The sequence below is a fragment of the Microtus ochrogaster genome, chromosome 2 (genome assembly GCF_000317375.1).
Source record: "Microtus ochrogaster isolate Prairie Vole_2 chromosome 2, MicOch1.0, whole genome shotgun sequence".
In the NCBI taxonomy this organism is placed as follows: domain Eukaryota; kingdom Metazoa; phylum Chordata; class Mammalia; order Rodentia; family Cricetidae; genus Microtus; species Microtus ochrogaster.
Window position 1 is genome coordinate 70,192,768 of NC_022010.1, and position 20,592 is coordinate 70,213,359.

Here is a 20,592-nt window from a genome sequence, read left to right on the forward strand (position 1 = left end):
TTGGTCTTAAGCCGAGTGTGTTGGCACTGCCTGTAGTCCCAGGCAGAGCAGGCGTTAACATCACCCTGGAGAGGAGCTCAGCAGTCCAGAGCACTTGTTCTTGCAGAGGGCCTGAAGTCTGTTCCCGACTCCTGCATCACAGCTCACAACCATCCGTAACTCCATTCTAGAAGATCCAACACCCTCTTCTGATCCCCGACGCCACCAGGCCCTCATACAAACATGCGGATAAAACACATGAATCTAAAAAGAAAAAGGAAAACTGTCCTTGACTACATGGCAAGTCCAAGGTCAGCCTCAGATACAGAAGACTGGGTCTCAAATGACAAAATAATAAATAAAATTCTGACTGTGTCTCAAAAGAGAATAATAAAGAAAATTCTTTGAAAAATGCAAAAAAAAATAAAACAAAACCTCCTTGGATGATTATACGATTGCCATATAACCAGAAGTACTCTAGTAAAGAAAACCAAGCAATGGTTCCTCTCTCAAGAGTTCATCCAAATGGCAGGAAAACAGACCTCAAGCAAGCAGCCTGACCTAGAAGTGTTAAGGACAGAAGAAGGTGGGCTGGAGAGATGGCTCAGCAGACCAGAGTGCTCACTGCCCCAAAAGGAGGCTGGATCCCAGCACCTCCATTAGCAGATCATACTGGCCTGGATCCACAACTCCAGGGATTTAAGCACCCTCTTCTGGCTTCCTTGGGAACCGCACACACACACACACACACACACACACACACACACACACACACACGATAGTAAATATAAAAATAAAAGAACAATAGGAAGCAAATTTGAAGCAGGATTGAATCCTTCTGAACAGGCAGGGGTGTTTGTTTACACCAGCAGCACGGAACAGACCTCTAGTATAATCATCTTCCAACCATGTGAATCCTCATAGACACATACGTAGTTTGTGACTGTATGTGGAGCTTCTCAGAACTATCACTTATAGAGCATGGGGGTGGAGGTGCTTAGGGGTGGGTGGGGTCCCGACTGCAGAGGATGAAAGGTGACATCACTTCCACATCTGCAGCCCCCAGGGGAAACAGGAAGTGATGTGTGGGTCCGCCCTACACCTAACAGGAAGTGATGTGTGGGTCCACCCTACACCTGGCCATCAAAACCTGGGAGTGGATGGGAGGCAGACCTGGGTCTCCTCATACAATTAACAGTGCCTCCCCTCATTTTCTCTCCTCATTCACTCCCAGGACAAGTGTTCCTGCCCCTCTAAGTCTCTCTTTGCCACCCTACAATCAGGGCCGTCGCCATGGGTAGATGCTACCTCCTGCTCAAAACCGCAGGCCTAGGTCTTAACCAAGCAGACTCCTTTGAGGCCTGATACAAGACCTCAAGTTTCAGGATGAGAAGGAAACATGAGTCAGACTCAGATGTGTTCCAGGAGGCCATTGTTACAACGAGGGATGAATTACAGCCCTGCCCCTGTGGATTGAGAAACACTACATTTGGTTCTCTCTGAATTTGGCTCTGATCCTGAGGTCTAGTCAGCCGTAATTTCTGGGTCCTTCCTCCTCTGTTCAGGCCGCCTAGCCCCTCCCAAACATACACACACACACACACACACACACACACACACACACTCACACACACACACACACACACACACACCCACACACCCAAGGAAGGGCCTAGTTCCAGGAGAAGTAAGAGGCCAGCCCTCCTCCCTTAGGGCAGCCCTGAATGGACACAGACCACCAGGCCCTGATGCCTTTCGATCCTGAGTCTCCTCCACCCACCCCTGAGACGAGATACCAGAACCTTCCACCTGTGGGTCCTTGGAGAAGATAGCCTTTTTTCAGTGGGTCTCTCGAGGAAGCCATGCCCAGTCATGGGCCTGTGCCCTTCTGTGTTCAGCACCTGCCTGCCCCCCATGGACCACGCCCAAATGCTCTCATGGGTTGTGTCTTTCGAAACCTAAGCCCTCTGAAGTTTCCCTGACCATCCTAACTCCGTACTGCCTGCAGTGACCACATGGAATACTATGAAGCTAAGGCAGTCCAGAATTTGTACAACTGAGGTTTACATTAATGATAAACCAGAGATAGAAGTAGGATTTTGACCTTACAACTGGGTACCTGGGTCACAGCTTCAGGTCAGGTTCCTCTGGCTGTTGTTGCATGTTTCATGGACCAAGGAGGGAAAGTGGAGGGAGGCAGCCTGAGTTTGAACCCCAAGACCCCCATGGTAGAAGGAGAGGACTCCTGAAAGTTGTCCTCTGTTTCAGATGTCATGTGTTACCTGAAGCCCTTAAACACACACACACATGCACACACACACATAAGCACACACATACACAAGCGCACGCGTGCACACATGAAGAGAGGAGGATTGCCAAATGATCACCCTGGGAGAGGGGAGAAACCGAACGGGTTTATCTGAGCTTTGAGGTCTGTATCACAGGGGCTCAGGACACGGCTCACCTGATACAGTGCTAGCCTAGCATACACGAAGTCCTAGGTTCAATCCTCAGCACCCCCTAAACTGGGCACACGGTATACATCCAGCCCTCAGGAGGCGGAGGCAGGAGGGTCAAGAGTTCAAGAGTCAGAGGTTTAGTCATCCTTTGGCTCTGAGTGGAGTCTGAGTAAGACCTGGGGTACCAAAGACCCTGCTTCAGAAAATACATAAATAAAGGTCCTAGAGTCCTCTGACTTCCCTTACCAGAAAGGGGAAGAGAGAAAGGGAGAGGGACAGGGACAGAGACAACGGAAAACATTGTAATCTGATTTAAAAAAAAAAAAAAGGTCTGTTCTGGGCAGCTGTCCAAAGGAAAACATTGAACTTCGTCTAGTAAATTATTTTAAAACACTACCAATGGGCTTTGCAGGTGCGTGGAGGGGGAGGCATTAGTAAACCGCCCATTTCCTGCCGGAGAAAGGCCAGTGGAGGTCACCCCATAAATCACACCCCCCAAGCTAATCACCTGCTTCTTCCTCAAGTCTCCTCTTGCTCAGTCAGCCTCACATAGGCAGGTGGGCAGCCCAGCGCAGGTCTGCTTTAAATCCCTTCTACCGAAGGCCTTTCTTCTTAAATGCTCACCACCTTCCCCCAGGCTGGCAGGACTGGCAAATGATTGACCGGCTGGAGCGGTCCTTCTGCCAGGGCAGCCTACCAGCTCCCGCCCGGGGCATCAGCTGCCTCCAGCTCCGGGGAGGTCTGGGAATTTTTCAGTCATCTCAGGCATTTTTCTGACAGAAGGTGTTTGCATAGACTTCTCATCCAGGCTAATAACTAGAGAGAAAAACAGGAGGGTTTTGGTCTAGTGGCTTCAACAGGTGTCTGAGGAAGTGGGCTTGCCTTGGGTGAGAGCTCCGTGACCTTGTCAACCGTGAGCTGGGTGCAGCAGGGGGCCCTGGGGAGTGAAGTGGGAATGGGATGGAAAAGTCTAGGATTGTCCTTGGGTGTCCTTGACCCAGGCCCCTCCCTCCTGAAAGATTCTTACGCTCTCAGCTGTCACGTTGGGTTTTTGTCGTTTTAGTTTTTGAGACAAGGTCTTGCTATGTAGCCCAGGCTAGCTTTAAATCAAATCCTCTTGCCTCTGCGTTCCCAGAATGAATAGACCTCCACCATCTCGCCCAATGATATCACATGCTTTTACTTTTACAAAATCAAAGCTGATTAAAACCAGAATGAAACAGCAATGAATAAAACGTAAAAGACGACAATATCAGGTGTGGAGAGGGAGGCTCAGCCAGTTTCCAGTTGTTGTGGGGAGGAATTAGTGTGAGGATTTGGATCTGCACGCTCCACCCTCCCCTGGTGGACCTTGGAGGCAGTGATACGGGTGGATTCGTGCCCAGAGCCTCCGTGGTAGACACTTAGAACCAGGACGGGTTTCGTTCAGCTCTGCCCTCATAGCTCACTCAGTGCTGATCCTCATCAGTCCATGAACTCTGCTGTGCTGCTAACATTTTTATTCCCAGGGCCATGTACTTTGTAGTTGACCAACAAGCTGTCTGTGTTGAATGCAGCTGAAAGCAGAACTTCGTGCTGGGCAAAGGGACACTATCACTGCGTCCCTTCAGACATGTGACTATTCTATGTTATGTCTGACTAGTTCACAACCTAAAAATCCATTTGCCCAGTACTCCTTAGGACCACAGTGAGTGGAAAATGAGGCCTCCATTGCCACAGGCTACTCCGTGGCTGGACAACAGGTAAGGTCAAGCCTGAAGCAGAGATGGAGGAAAGCACACAAGTAACGCATTTTCACAGATTGGTTTTATTTTTAACTTTGTAGCTCTCTGTGTGTGTGTGTGTGTGTGTGTGTGTGTGCGCGTGCGCGCGCGCGCGCGCGCACGCGCGCGCAGTTGCATGCAGAAGCCAGAGAGAATGTCAGATTCCCTGGATCTGGAGTTAAAAGAGGTTGAGAGCCGCTTGACATGAGTGCTAAAAACAGGATTCAGGGCCTCTGCGAGAGCAATGCTCGTTCTCAACCGCTCAGCCCTCCCTCCAGGCCCCAAATCCCCATAAATTCTAAGGAGTGAGATATAAAGTACAGGCACAACCTGAAATAAACTAGAACTAATAATGTTGAAGCAGAAGAGAAATTAATGCTCAACCCTACTAGAAATGCAAAAACAAAAGGATCTCTCGCTTTCTAATTTTTCTTATTTTAAAGAGGAGCACAAACTACAGTAACAGCCTATCTAGGAAATTACAATAGCAAGGTTACTGTGGATCAAACCTACCAGGTGGGCAAAGCTGGAGACAGAATAGTAATCATATCTGTAAATGTTTCATGGACTATACATATCAAGCATTCTAGGGGGAAACATAAAAGTTCATTAAAAAAAAAAAACAGGAAGGGGGAAAGGGAAGATTGATGATGAATCCAAGACTTGTTACTTTCTGAAGGGCAAGGCAGAAAATACAAAGACAGTGTGTTCAGAGGAAGGCGTGAGGAGAGCACAAATACACACGATGAAGATGAAGGTCAGGGGCTGGAGAGACGGCTCAGAGGTTAAGAGCACTGGCTGCTCTTCCAGAGGTCCTGAGTTCAATTCCCAGCAACCACGTGGTTGTGGTTCAACCACCTAGAATGGGATTTGGTGCCCTACATGCCAGAACACTGTAATGTCGGAGTCCGGTGGCAGCCCGGACCCTAAGTTATTTCTCTGTACCAGACCCCAACATAAACTATCTCTCTGGACCAGCGTGGAGGCACGGAAATAAAGACACAACTCACATGGCTTTATTGGGAGGGAGATTCTCAGTGGTCCCTCATGAAGTCCTGAGTTCACATCCTGAAGAATTCCTCTCGCTTGATTCTCAAACATTCTTTATACCAAAACTTAACTGAGGGGGAAATACATTAGCATTCTGTCTCCTAGGTAACCAGGTGAATGGCATTTTGTCACGTCCGCATCTACCTGTCTGCACTGTATGCTAGCTGTCACGTAGGCTTGAATCAGCATCTCTATCAGGCATCCTCCAAATTACAAAGAAAGGAGCAAAACCACATCCTGACCTTTTGTTAGGTAGCGACAGCCCTGTCTGGAAGGGTACGTGACCATCCTCAGATATTGACTATGGCTTTAGAGCCTGGATGCTATACCATATAGAAATATGGGCCTACACTATATATATATATATAAAATAAATAATTCTTTAAAAACTCGAGTTCAATCCCTGGGATCCACATGGTGGGAGGAGAGACCCGACTCCTATATGTTGGCCTCTGACCTCCACACGTGCACTGTGGCACATGCATGCCAACACACATGCACAAATGCATATGCATGCTAAAAAAAGTAAAACAAAATGTAACTAAAAATGCTAACTTAAAAAACATACACACGAGAGCTGGGCCGTGATGGCTCACGCCTTTGATCCCATCACTTGGGAGGCAGAGGCAGATGGATCTCAGCGTTTGAGGCCAGCCTGGTCTACAGAGTGAGTTCCAGGACAGCCAGAACTACACAAAGGAACTGTGTTTCAAGAGAAAAACAAAACAGAGGAGACGCTATCTGGGCGAGCCTGCTGGTTAATAGCCTCTGCACCTATCCAGAGCATCTAATGCCGACAGTGCGTCTTATAGCCATTTTATGCCTGGACAGTTGTGTGTCAACCTGACAGAAGCTAAAGTCATCTGGGGGAGGGAGCCTCGATCATGTTGTTGGCGAGCCTGTAGGGCATTCCCGTAATTAGTGACCGGTGGGGGAGGGCCCAGCCCATAGTGGGGACCATCCCTGGGCTGGTGGTCCTGGGTTCTATAAGAGAAAAGGCTGAGCCCGTAAACAGCACCTCTTCATGGCCTCTGCATCAGCTCCTGCCTCCAAGTTCCTGCCCTATTTGAGTTCCTGTCCTGCCTCCCCTCAATTCACCCTTGGCTGTGGAGCTGGCGCACAAAGGTGGACTGAGGAGCGCTTGCTCTGAGAACAGTCTGCAGTCAAAGGTGGGCAAGTCCACCCTGCTCCGTCCAGGCCCTTCCTCTTAGCTCAGCACAGCTTCGTCCTGGAAACCAGAGCTGGGGTAGCATGGCCCTGGTGGTTGAGCAGAGGCAAGGGAAGCCAGAGGGAGGGTGGGGACAAACCTGGCAGCGGTGACTCAGGAGGTAGAGGTGGTTCTAGTCGCTGCCCAGGAGGGTCTGAGTATCACATGGGCCTGTGGCTAGCAGGGCTGTTTCTTCCATTTGTCCACCCGCCAGGAAACAGAAGCTTCGGATAAACCCACAGTGCTGGCCTTAGAATAAAAAGCAGCTTCATGGGCCAGAGCCAAAAGAAAGCACAGGCCCTGTTTTGTGTCTCCTGCCAGGTGGCTCCGTGGATGTGCCTCCTGGATTTGAGATGGTCTCCTCCACCCAGGGAAGTGCGGTGGCTGGGCAGCTCACAGGTCTGAAGGGCCCCTCTCCCCAAGGGTGTTTAGCCCCGAAAAGAAAGTCCCTGGGAAGTGGAGTTGTCTTGAGTACAGCACCCTACTGTGGACTGCCATGTGGGGCTCCGTGGACACAAGCTGAACCAGGGTGGGACTCAGTGAAGGTGAGGCCTGCCTAGGGCCGTGTGGAGAAGCACACAGCCCCTCAGTGGTTGAGCCCCTGTCGCCAGAGGGAAGCTGAGGCTGGGCCAGAATCAGCAGCAGGGCCAGATTAACCCACAAGAGCTTTTGGTCAAGTGTATTTACTTATAGGGAAGAGACCGCCTCCATCTTTGAGGCAGTCCTAATGTTCAGTGTCTCTCATACTGGTCCAGTGTCTCTTCATGCTGAAGGTGAGGACATCTGGACCAAGGTGATTCTACTCAACATCTGGGAGGTGCAGTTAGTCACAGACGTAGGCTGCAGGCTCTGCTCTGGTCTAGCCTGCCTCAACACACTGAGCCACACGCATTTGATCTCAGTTCCCCGCGTTGTCCGGAGCTGCTGGCTAATTTCGTGAGTCAACTCGGAGTCTTTTAGATGTAATTAAAAGTCAAACCCCTGAAGGCTGCAGAGATGGCTCACACTGCTTTCACACCAGACCCAGGTCCAGGCCCCAGTTCCCCCACAAGATAGCTCACCACTGTCCAGGGGATCAGACACCCTCCCCCGGCCTTCCTGGGCACCAGGTACCCATGTGGTGCACAGGGCACACATACATTCAGGCAACACACTCATGTACATCAAATATTCCTAAAAAGTTAAATTCCCCAAGTCTGAGTATGCTGAGAGATCTGGGTTGAATTCCAGCGTGTTAGTACCTGGGCTTCGAACTAACTTTTGTTTGGAGTGTTTGTTTGTTTGTTTGTTTTGAGATAGGGTTTCTCAGGGTGTCCTAGAGCTCACCTTGGTAGACCAGACTGGCCTTGAACTCACAGAAATCAGCCAGCCTTTCTCCCGAGTGCTAGGATTAAAGGCTTTGAAGCATTTGATTCTAATCTGGGTTTTCCTGGAGGAGTGGCAGCCTTCACAAAGCTTAGTCTTGAGAGGCCTTGGAAAACCACACGTCTCCAGCTGAAAACTGTTTGGGCAGAGGACTCCCTCACAACTCCAGCTAAGAGGTTTTGGTACAGGGAAACTGACTAGCTGAGAGGTGTAAATTGTATAACAATAAACTTTGTTTGAAGCAACTGTCAGTTCACCAGCTTACTCCCCTGCTGTTGGGCTAAACCCGAAATTCATCTTGGAGTGATCCTGATTCGTTCACAGACCCACGCAAAACCGACCGCTGACACTGAGCAAGCAGTCTGTCCTCTGTGGGGCCGTGGGGATCAATTCAACAGGGGAGGGCTGACTCCCCATCCAGGCAAGCAGGGAGCCCGCTTCCTGCCACCCACCCTCCCCGGTCCATGCACACCCTTCACACAGGTCAGTTCTCTGGAGCCAGGAGTCTCCCGGGCAGCTGCATCTGCATGTCCCACTTGCCTTTCTGTGGTCTATCCTGCAGCAGTCTCAGCTCCCCAGAGGGTAGTCCTCTGGCTGGCTGCCCTGGCCGGCTGCCCTGGCCCCTCTGGGAGTTGGGTGCTAACTGCCTGGCTCACCCACAGAGGCTGACTCTGAATGTCCAAACCCACATGTGGGTTGATTTTAATCTCGCTTTCTGAGCAAAGCAGCCTGGGGTTCAATGGTGAGGCTACCAGATCCACCATGCTAGGTGGGGTGGGAAATAAGAAGGGGATTGCTGGGGAAGGGGACATCAGGGAAGGGATGCTGCCAGGACCTCTCATTTCTCCTGTCCCCCCCAAATTCACGTTTTCCCCAAGGTCAAAACAGGGGCCAAGGAACCTGGTGTAAATCCCACCTGAAATGCCTCTGGAGGTCATCTGAGGGCACCAAGTCAGGTGAGTACTCAGAAACAAGTACCCTTTGGGGTGATCGGTGCTGAGTACTCCTTACCACACCTTTACCGCCCCCTCAGGTTCTGCTAGTGAGGGGACATCCCATGCAGGACACAAGGTAGAGACACACTGAAGAAATGGCCTCCTCAACCACCACCCAGGCTGCTGAGAGGGCCCCGCAGGCAAAGGTGCCTGCTGCCAAGCCTGGAGACCTGAGTTCAATTCTCAAGACCCACGGTGTCAAAAGAAGAGAACCAATTGCCAGATGTTCTCTAACCTCTGCATGTGCAGAGATCATGTGCACAGGGATCTCTCTCTCTCTCTCTCTCTCTCTCTCACACACACACACACACACACACACACACACACACACACACACAAATGTACCAAACCAGAGGAAGGGTAAATGCAGCAATGAGCATTCACGCGTTCCACCCATAATCTTCCCGCATGCGTGTCTGGCCACCAGGGCCTTAAGCTAGTGAGAGAGCTCTCTGGCCTTGCCTGCTACAGAGCCAAGCAGGATAGCCCACAAAGCCTCCCAGCAGATTCAAGGAGCAGAGTGACCTCCAGTGGCCATTGGGAGCACTGCATGCTCTCACTTGAATTTCTCATTTGGGGGAAGGAGGCTGCTGCCATCTTTTCTCCTGGGGTTATTAGCTCAGCACCCAAGTGTGTGAAGTCCCTCAAATGAAGGGACCCAGTGCAGATCAGGTTTCCTAGTCTCAGAAGCTCCATCCAAAGGAGGAGTTAGCCAGGTGGTGGTGGCCAGCTCTTGAGAGGCAGAGGCAGGCGGATCTCTGAGTTCGAGGCCAGCCTGGTCTACAGAGTAAGTTCCAAGGACAGCCAGGGCTACACAGAGAAACTCTCTTAAAAAACAAAAAACAAAACAAAACAAAAAGGCGTTAGCCTAGCACCACAGAGTCCCTGTGGAAAGGGATGTCAGAACAGGGTCAACAGGCGGCTGGAGCAAAGACTGTATACATATTTCTATCGTGAATCAATTCATGGGTATTTATTCTGCTCTAACATCATCTCGGGCCATAACATCATCTCGGGCCATGCCTCCAGCGCACATGGTGCTGGGCCTCAAGCAGACTTGGAAGCCTCTTCTGCACCCAGGGTTTCCGCACCTTCTTCATGTTCCTGAAGTTTGGGCCTCTTTAGTTGGGGAGGCTCGTCCTGGGGCTCTTCAGGCATCTCTGAAACGTTAACAGACTTCAGGTTAGTAAGCATTGAGGGTGAGTCAGATCAGAGGCAAGACGAGGGGCAAATGGCCTGTGAGCGCCAGGACTGCCTCAAGGAACAGAACTATACCGCTGGGTCTCAACCAAGGAGACTCGTGTCAAGAGACAGGGCATGCCTCTGACAGTTGAAGACTTGACAGGGTAAGAGATGGTAACAGGTGGGGACTGGAGAGATGGCTTAGCAGTTAAGAGCGCTGGCTGTTCTCCCAGAGGACCGGGGTTCAGTTCCCAGCACCCACACAGCAGCTCACAACCGTCTGTAACTCCAGTTCCAGGGGATCTGAGACCCTCACACAGGCATACAAACAAGCAAAACCCAAAGTACATTAAGTAAATAAATCTTAGGGAAAAAAAAAAGAAGTGACGTCAGGGATGTTATTAAGCCCCCTACCCAATCTGCCCCAGATATCAGCTGGCATGACGTGGAAAGAACCATCCCCCAGAAGCTGCCACTGTTGTGTGCACAGGGTCATTTTACTCCTGGAAGGTAAACAGTCGCCAGTGCCTCCAAAGGCCGCTCCCGGGAAGACAATGGCCTTCACAGAGCCGACCTAAAATCAGGTGTTAACTTCCAAAAGAACACATCTTATCTGTGAAATATCCACCAAAGCTGATGCTTACCTGACGCCAACTCTTCCGTGGAGGAGGTGGCAGTTCCGCCGCTGGGTAGTGGATTTGGCGCAGCCTCTGCCTTTAATGGTGTTAGGTTTATTCGCCTTGATTGAAAAAAGTAAAAGGGTGGACTGCTCCTTAGTGTTCAGATATGAAGCCAAGTCTCAAAACCACCAAAGGAAACAGACTTTCCCACAGAGCACATCCAGCAGGGCCATAAGTGCTGTCATGTGCTGCCATGCCCACCGAGGGCAATGCTCTTCTCACGGGAGGCTCTGCCATCACAGCTCATAGTCAGTGGTCACACAACCAGGCACCTGAGTGTCAAAGGCTGAGTTCTGCCTTCCACAGCTGGCGGAATGTGAACCCCAAACACACATGATCCCTTTCGAAATTCGGAGTTTTGCATCCTGATAACTAGCGTTTTCTTTTTAGAGTTACAACTGCAGAGAACTCGGTAAACGGATGAGAAGAAACCAAGAGAAGCAATTTAACTCCAAAAATACCTCAAAGAACACCTTCCTGCACCTAAAAGGAATAGAATATTAAAAACCGTGTCTGTGCCAGTGGTGGTGGTGGCACACGCCTTTAATACCAGCACTTTAATCCCAGGCAGATCTCTGTGAGTTCAAGGCCACTCTGGTTTACAGAGCAAGTTCCAGGACAGCCAGGGCTGTATGGTGAGACCCTGTTTCAAAATACCAAGAGAAAAGAAAAAAAGAAAATCTATCACACTGTGGGGCTGGAGAGACAGTTTAGCAATTAGGAGTGTTTGCCGCTTGGCCAAAGGCCCCAAGGGCAGTTCCCAGCACTGTCAGGGGTGCCTAGGGGACCTAGCACCCTTTTCGAGCCTCCAAGGGCACCTGAGTGCGCATTACACACACACACACACATGTACATGGACACGCACGCATGCATGCGTCTTTAAAATACATTCTTATTCTATAGAAAATAGATTTTTCAAAGAGTCAAACATTGTATTTAAATTGTAACATGAATTTACTAATCGTCAGAAGAACATAGCAAGAGACCGGGAGGCAAGGAGTGGGAACCCAACTTACCAGCCTACACCTCACTGAGCCCACCTAGAGGATGAAAAGGAAGACAGACAGGTGCCAGGGGATAACTGGGTATCAAAGATGAAGAAGGGAGGGAAAACCAGGCTGGCACTTCCTGGTGCAGAAGGATGTGTGGGCAGCAGCTGTTTGAAGACGCTGGCATGGATGCAGCAAGCAGACAGCTGTGGGCAGGGCATCACTTGTGAGGCCCCAGCCCACCAATGCCCCACAGCCAAGTAGCTGAGATAGGCACACAGCAGCGCTACTCAGCCATGAAAGAAGGAATCTGCCCATCTGTGTCATGTGGATAAGCCCAGAGGACAGGCTGAGTGGAAGACACCATCTCCCCTCAGATGAGGGATCAGAGGCTGCTCTCGTGGCCCTAGAACTCAGGAAGGAAGACAGGAGAGGATTGCAGAAAGTTCCGGGCCAGCTTGGGCTCCATGAGACCCCGTTTCCATTTTAAATACATAAATACAAGACGTGCAGTTTACAGAGGAATATGGGCCTGCGAGGGTGTGAGTAAGCTTCCTGCAAAGGCCCACGCAGAAGGTCCCTGGGCTGTGGCGGGATGACAGAGAGGTCCAGGGGTTGCTGTCAGGCTGCTGAGGGTGCCCTTGAAGGGGATATAGGGACTGGCTTCTTCTTCCCTGTCCTACCCTCCCAGCCTGTGAGGTCAGCAGCTTCCTGTCCCACATACACGCATCCCTATATCCTGTACTGACGCAGGCCCAGAGCAAAGAGGCAATTAACTGTGGATTGCCTCCTCAGAAGCTGGGAGCCAAAGCAAGGCTCGCCTCCTTTGGGGATTATTTCAGGCCTCTAGTCAGTTGGGGAAGCTCCGCGTTGCTCCTCGATTTCCTACATGACAGGAGGGGCCTGGTACCACTGAACAGGGCTGAGCTGGAAAGGGGGCACTGGTTGTCACCTAAAGGACCCCCACCAGAGCCAGGGGAGGTCACAAAACTAGGATGACAGAAGACACACTCAAAGGGCATCAGCAAAATTTGAGTGTCACCAGGATGAGTAGGTACCTAGGGCTTCCCCAGGAAGCAGGAACTGAGATCTCTAAGAGCAGAACGTGTTCTGGGAATACAACAGTAGACTCCGGAGACAATGCATAGGAGACTCAGAGAAAGCCCAGAGCTGGACGGTAGGCCAGCACATGTCACAGGTGGAGACAGGGTGCCCAGCACATGTCACAGGTGGCCAGCACACGTCACAGGTGCCCAGCACACATCACAGGTGGAGACAGGGTGCCCGGCACATGTCACAGGTGCCCAGCACACGTCACAGGTGACCAGCACACGTCACAGGTGCCCAGCAGGCATCACAGATGGAGACGGTGCCCAGCACATGTCACAGGTGACCAGCACATGTCACAGGTGACCAGCACACGTCACAGGTGACCAGCACACGTCACAGGTGACCAGCACACGTTACAGGTGGCCAGCACACATCACAGGTGGCCAGCACACGTCACAGGTGGCCAGTACACATCACAGGTGGCCAGCACAAAACACAGGTGGCCAGCACATGTCACAGATGGCCAGCACACATCACAGGTGACAGGTACCATAGGCATATTTCCTATATGGGGCTCATTTCACGACATTTTCTTGTTTTGTCAAATGCTCTTACCGGGGAGTTGTCTTGCCCCACGACTGCAGTGTGTTCAGGGTGACCCTCCGGGGTTGGGGGGCTTTTGTGTTCTGACCAACAGGCTGCAGGATCTTCTCCTCAGAAGGCCGTGGAAAGGAGCTTTTGCCCACAGGAGTGGCTCCCGCAGGAGTGGCTCCCGCAGGAGTGGCTCCCGCAGGAGTGGCTCCCACAGCAGGGGCCGAGGGACTGTCCTTGAAGGCAGAGGGAACTGGAGACTGCAGGGTTGGCGAGGGGCTGGTGCAGGGACTGCTGGTGTCTTGGGCTCTGTCAGTGGGGGTCCCTTCGACTGATCTGGACCATGGTGGAGATCCCTGGTGTGTCTGGCTCTTGGTTTTCTTTGCTGTTTCGGGAGTTCTTATGCTCAACACCGGCTTCTCTTTTAAAGGAACGCCAAGTTCACCCTTCTCAAAGGTCACAAACGAGCAATAACCATCCGTGGAGGAAATGGCCAGGAAGGTCCCATCACTGGACCTGGGTTTCCAGAACAAGGAGTAAGTCAGTTACTGACGGCCACAGATCATACTTCCATGACCAGGTAGGAAATAGAAGCTATCACGAGATGTGTTTGTCTGAAGGCGACAGTCAGGGGAGCAGCACAGAGTTTGAACAGGCTCTGCAGGCATGCAGCGTCCCTTCCCAGTCCCATCTCAGTCCCCGAAGCCACCCTGATCTCTGTGCCCTCCTGTCTACTTCACCGGGATAAATGTGAGGTGACCCTTTTCTTTTCCCAACATAGAGAATAAATTTAGGGCTGGTGAGACAGCTCAGTTGGTAAAGGCTCTTACTGTCCAAGCCTGGAGTCAGAGCAACTCCTGGGGGCTACGTGATTCTACAAAGTCATCCTCTGACCTCTATAAGTGAGCTTATACACACACACACACACACACACACACACACACACACACACACACACATTTATAAAGATTTAAAGAAAAATCAAGGGCCTACAAGAGGTAGTTCTTGCCTAGTGTGTTCCAGGCCCTGGTTCAGTACTAAGCTCATGGGAAAGGGGAGCCGGAGGGTCAGGATTTCACCGTCACCCTCAGGCACTGGGTGGAGCTGAGGCCACCCTAAGCTACGTGGCACTGGGGGCGGGTGGGCAGGCAAAAATAATGGTGAGAGGCCAACGTGGCCAGAGTACAGGGTAGGCCCAAGGCAATGGAGTCCGCAGGGACCTAAGTCACCAGAGGAAGGGTAGTGTCAAGTGATACTGCCTGGTGAGGTCCCCAGGGCTTCCCCTCAGCTCACTGGGATCTGACTAACCCCACAGGGCTGTGTGCATCGCGTCAGAACTCACTGCTGGGCACAGGTAAGGCTCAATAGGTCCGAGGGTTTGTGCACAAGTCTGATGAACTGAGTACAGCTCCCTGGAGCCCACGTGGAAGGAGAGAACAGGCTCCTGCAAGCTGTCCTCTGAAGCTCAGAGGCATGTGGACAAGTATGTACACACGCACCAGGAACAGGCATCTATGGACATGTATGCACACGCGCACCAGGAACAGACATGCTATGGTAAGGTACATGTATGTACACACACACCAGGAACAGACATGCTATGGACATGTGTGTGCACACGCACCAGGAACAGACATGCTATGGAAGTGTGTGTACACACGCACCAGGAACAGGCATGCTATGGACATGTATGTACACACGCACCAGGAACAGGCATGCTATGGAACATGTACATACATACACACCAAGAACAGACATGCTATGGAACATGTACGTACACACATACCAGGAACAGGCATGCTATGGTAAGGTACATGTATGTACACACACACACCAGGAACAAAAATGGCTTTCATTTTAATAAAAGTTCCTTTATAGAAACTGGTGAACAAGACAAAATTGGAGCTCTGTCGAGACAAAATACTCCCTGCTCAGAGGTCCCTCTAGTGAAATAGAGGCCAGGCCCTCCTCCACGTCCTGTCTGTTAGCTACTCACCAGGAAATGTCACTCAGGGTATGGTAATGGATGTTCGTCACGTAGCCAAATGGGAAAGGCTGCTGCGTGTCATACAGCAGTACGGAGTCCTCGGAGGCCACAGCAAACACCATACGGTAGGGCAGGCTCACCAGCTCGGGGCTGGGCTCCTCTGATAGGGAAAGGACAAACTGATTGAAGCTACAAAAACAGACTTCCCAAAGGTGTGAACTACCATGCCTGCTCTAGTCATGCTTTGAAAGCTCTATGGAGTTACACTACGGATATAAAAATTTAAAGAAGCATCCGCTTCCACCCTGGAGGAAACAGGGACCAGAATACTTTCCCCACTATACAAGACCAGGTAAGTGGACAGCAGCCTTCAAGTCACAGGCCAGCAGTTGGTGAGGGACCATGGCCCTGACAGTGGTACAACACAGAGTCCACTGATGTAGGATTCCTCTCTGTGTGCTGTGATAACCACTGGTGAATAAAGAACAGCCTTGGCCTGTTGATAGGGCAGAACTTAGATAGGCAGGGAAAACTAAACTGAATGCTGGGAGAAAGGAGACAGAATCAAGAAGAAGCCATGGAGCCGCCAGAGGAGAGAGATGGGTTAAATTAAAATGTAAGAGTTAGCCAATAAGAAGCTGGCGCTAACGGGCCAAGCAGTGATTTAGTTAATACAGTTTCTGTGTGATTATTTAGGGGCTAAGTGGCCAGGAACTAACTAGCAGCCTCCTTACTACAGTCCACAGTCACCTTCACTGGCTGCCAGGCAAGCCCAGGGAGGCAGAGACCCCAGGCACAGCCTTGGTGACTCTTTGCCGAAAGGTTGGGCCTCAGAGCTCAGGAATCCTAGGCAGCCAGAAAGCTCTAAGTCAGCTCAGTGCTGACTGGAATAGGCCAGCTGAGATGCTACCTGAGACGGAGGAAGGGTCTCAGAGATCGAACCATCCCCAGCAGGGTGTGCTTCCTACGGGCCCAGGGGGAAACCTCACAGTCGCTGGGCATCAGTTAGTGTGCAAAGTGTGTCATGAACCAAGTGTTGCCTGGTCCTGCTTAATGAACCTTAAAAGCAACAGCCCAAAGGATCAAAACATCTCTAAGCAACATAACTTCATCCCTGAAAAGACTTCAAGAATATTTCCAAGACCTGAAATACCCAGCATTGGTTAAGGTGGATACAATGTTTGGAAAGAGAGTAAAACTTCAGATACACGAAAGGAAGAGAAAAGGGCTGAGGTCATAGCTCAACAGGCTTTAGCATGCAAAGCCCTGGGTTGAAGACTCAGGAACACCTAACCTAAGTGGTGTGGTGTGGTGATGCATTGGACAATGAGGAAAAAGGCACACTATGAGACACTGTACAGGAGTGTGCACATGTCCAACATGCTATGGGGGTGGCACTCTCGATGTCTGCACAGCAAACATAAACGCTGAAGAGATGAGACACACCACAATTTAAACATTATACACTCACTGAAACATCACAGCATGCCCCCGGAAACACATCATTCTTGCATGTAAAATGAAAAAATTTAAAAATCTGAGCCAAATCTGCCCAGCTTTCTCCACAAAAGACATCCACCAAGTACCCACTCCAGGGAGAACACACCCACCCACCCACCCCACCACTGTGGTTCTGATGGTACCTGTTTCCGCTGCCGGCCTCCGTTCGAAGTAGACTGGACAGCAGCGGACGGCGAGAGTCGCCTTCCCAGGGCATGGAAGGTGGGCGATTGGCCTGCAAGGTTGACTGCAGGTTAGCAACAGGCACTGTGGCTCAGCAACCGGCCGAACCGAGACCTCCAGCTGCCTACCTTTTCAGATGTTTTCTGGAGAACACGTAGGTTGTGTTTGTCACATTCTCACCGGATTCCATACATCCGGCTGGAGAGCAGGGGATAGGAGGGAGGGAAGAGTCAAGGTTACAAGTTTCCTAGCAAAAGACCCCAAGCCTTCTAGTCTGGCTTGCAAAATGCTGTTCCCCTCAAGTGACAAACTACCAATGCTTCTGTGACAGAAACGAGTACAATGTTCCCTTTGGCTCGTCCTAATCTGCTCCAGTTCCGTCTGCCTGCCACCTCTCTGCAAGGCCTGAGGTCCCTGCAAGCCCAGGGCAGGAAGAAGGTAGAATCAGGAACATTCACTTGTAAAACCCTGTGCTTGAGAGCAGAGGCAGATCCGCCCGTGGGTGGGTCCAGCTGCCAGCACTCCACCTGAGTCCCCAGGTCTGTTCCCAGCATTCAGACCTTGGCTGTCCATCTCTCCAAACCAGCCCTCGGGTTATCTGGAAACCTAGCCCGTGCTGCGACCTGCAGCCTCCAGCAGAACCTAACCGTCACATGGTATAACACATATATGCATGCTATCTGACAAGTGACCAACCATTCTAGAACTGCAAGGGAGGACATTACTCGTTTTTATGCTGAGCCATTCCCTGAGCACCTCTCCACACTACCCCACTGTGACAATGGCTCTCTGTCCTTGGGCACATGAGACCCACCGTTCATCACAGCTCAGGCACAAACACTCCCACAGGGTGGTCTTTTCCGTGCCTCTGTTGTAAGAAACAGAATTACACTTTCCCTGTTTGCTCGTTCCTGTCAGTAACTCCCAAGTCTGCACGCAGGGCACCGAACCCTTCTTTTTTGGGCTGCACCACAATATTTACTAGTAGTAAACTACTGTCCTCCTTTGAGAGATACCCATTTGGGGGAAGGGTTGGTTGTTTTTATTTGCTTGGTTTTTGATTTGTTTGTTTGAGATAGGGTCTCATGCACCCCAGACTGGTCTCTAACTCACTATACAGCCAAGGATGACCTTGAACTCCTGGTTCTCCCACCTCCACCTTCCAACACCAAATGTTGAATTACAGGCAAGTGCTACCACGTGTAGCTGACATACACGCCTAGAAACTCCTCTGCATTTCCTTGCTAAGGAACTGTGCCTCAGATGTGAGACACAGGGACTGGATGACATTAACTGTTACCAGGATGCCTTTGAGACACACTAACAAGCCATGTCCCCAGCGCAGTACCCCCACAATCACAGCAGTCATGGGAAATGTTACTTTTTGCAATCTGAAGAGACTAGCAGATGACACACAGCTCATTTGGCATTTCCCTGTTTCTGGGCATCAGAACCAGTTCTTGGGTGCAATCGGTACCCTTCCTCCATCACTCCATTTACGGCGCTAAGGCTGCACCTCAGAGTCCCACACATTAGGCAGGCATTTGACCAGAGTTACATCCAGTCCTCATTTTCTCTTTAGCGTTTTCTTTTGTGTTTTGTTTTCTTGCAAGAGGACCGTTGTAGGATACATTGTATCAAAAGCATCGGGTGCCATTTCCATCACGTGACCACTGCCATAGCCTGCTATACCTTTACCATATGAAAGGTATACACTCAGAGCTAGCCTGGCCTGAACACCTATAACCTCAGCAATGGGGACACAGAGCAGGGAGATTGTACTCAACTACACAAGTCCAGGGCTAACCTGAGCTACACAAGACCATGACACAGAACAAAACAAAACAAGTTCTGGGCTATAGATGTAGCTCAGTTGGTAGAATGCTCGCCTAGTATGCTTGAGGTCCTGGGTTCAATTCCCAGTACGGTTTAAATAGTGTGCTGGTGCATGCATGTCATCCCAGCACCTGAGGGCGGAGGGAGGTGGAGTTCTGGGTCATCCCCAGATACATAGTGAATTTTAGGTCTGCTTGGGATGATCAGGACAGAGATCAGGACAGATGGATGGGAATGTTGAAGCCCTAAAACTCTTCTAAGTAAAATTAATCTTTGGGAAAACAGTGCTCCAAGCCTTTCGACTCCCAAGCTTTGCTGGGCATCAACATCATCTCATTATCCAAGGTCTGGAGTTCCCAAAGGACACAGCGTGCGGACAAGGCCCCAGTGCTCTGCCCACACCTGCCAGGGCTGACAAGTGTCACACACGGGAACAAGATGTCCCCAAGTTGCCATCACACCCCTATGTCACAAGAAGTCAGACACACCTGGAGTAAGAAGCAAAGATCCGTCTGGAGTGAAACTGAGTCTGCGGAAGAATGACTTCATGCTGTCATCGTGAAACATCCGGAAACTTCGTGCCTGTGGACATAGAGCTCGAAGTCAGGCCAGCGCATCTCCCTACCCACAAAGGCCTGCCACTTAGGACGGGCCTGACAAAACTGAAGCACCCCAATTGGGAATAACTGTACAGAAACACAGAACTAAGTCATTTATGAGAACTGGTCGGTCAATAAGGCAGTCCAAGAGGAAGCCTCATTAGTTGGTTCACAGGTCTGCAAGGGTTAGAAGCTCCCAGATCTCAAAGTACTGTTGAAAGAGAATGGCGAAATGGTTTATGCTGGGCTGGCAACGCTGTCCAGGGTAAACAACACTTGTTGACTGATATGGGATTCCCCTTGTATGCTGTGATTAAATGGGTTAAATCACCATTAATGAATAAAGAAACGCTTCGGACCTATAGCAGGGCAGAACTTAGCTAGGTGGGGAAAACTAAACTGAATGCTGGGAGGAAGAAGGCAGAGTGAGAGAGAAGCCATGTAGCCCTGCTGGAAACAGACACCGTAACTTTGCCTGTAAGCCACTGCCATGTGGCGATACACAAATTAATGGAGATGGTTTAAATTAATGTGTAAGAGCCAATAAGAAGCTAGAGCTAATGGGCCAAGCAGTGATTTAATTAATACAGTGTCTATGGGATTATTTTGGGGCTGAGCAGCTGGGAACCAACAAGCGGCATCCCCCTACAGTAGCCAAGCCTGTTGACAGCTGGGGAGTTCCATCCCCAGGATCTTCACGGGGAACTGAGAGAACTGCCTCCTGACCTTCACAAGCACACTGGCATGTGCATGCACACAGATGAAATAAAAAGCACTTCCTACCTCTCCTTCGGGACCCAGCATCTTTGAAATGTTGAAAGCCACACGCTTCTTCTGAGTGCTATAGACCCGCAGCACCCTGCAGAAAGAGAAGCCTGAGTGTCACTCTGGAATAGGAACCCGTGTACACGTATAACTAGTAAGATTTGTCTCGTGCAGATGGTCTTGTTGGCAGAGCTTTCTAGCATAAGGAATGCCAGATATGATAACTTGCACCTGTGATTCCAGCACATGGTAGGCTGAGGCAGGAGGATCACCATGAGTTCAAAGCAGGCCTTGGTTATAGAGTGAGACATTGGAAAGCTGAGGCAGGAGGATCACCATGAGTTCAAAGCCAGCCTTGGCTATAGAGTGAGACATTGGAAGGCTGAGGCAGGAGGATCACCATGAGTTCAAA

General features: G+C 50.6%; 1 protein-coding gene across 1 annotated transcript in view; it reads right to left on the reverse strand.

Annotated features, from left to right (window-relative positions):
• Positions 1-9,795: 9,795 nt before the first annotated feature.
• Chaf1b (chromatin assembly factor 1 subunit B) overlaps positions 9,796-20,592 on the reverse strand; it is an 18,399-nt gene continuing 7,602 nt past the window's right edge. The window contains exons 7-14 of the mRNA XM_005345211.2: positions 20,199-20,274; positions 19,305-19,398; positions 17,109-17,178; positions 16,941-17,032; positions 15,307-15,457; positions 13,335-13,826; positions 10,645-10,739; positions 9,796-9,978 (exon numbers count right to left, since the gene is read on the reverse strand). Coding sequence (XP_005345268.1) covers positions 9,866-9,978; positions 10,645-10,739; positions 13,335-13,826; positions 15,307-15,457; positions 16,941-17,032; positions 17,109-17,178; positions 19,305-19,398; positions 20,199-20,274 — 1,183 coding nt within the window. The 3' untranslated portion in view covers positions 9,796-9,865. The remainder of the gene's footprint in view (positions 9,979-10,644; positions 10,740-13,334; positions 13,827-15,306; positions 15,458-16,940; positions 17,033-17,108; positions 17,179-19,304; positions 19,399-20,198; positions 20,275-20,592) is intronic.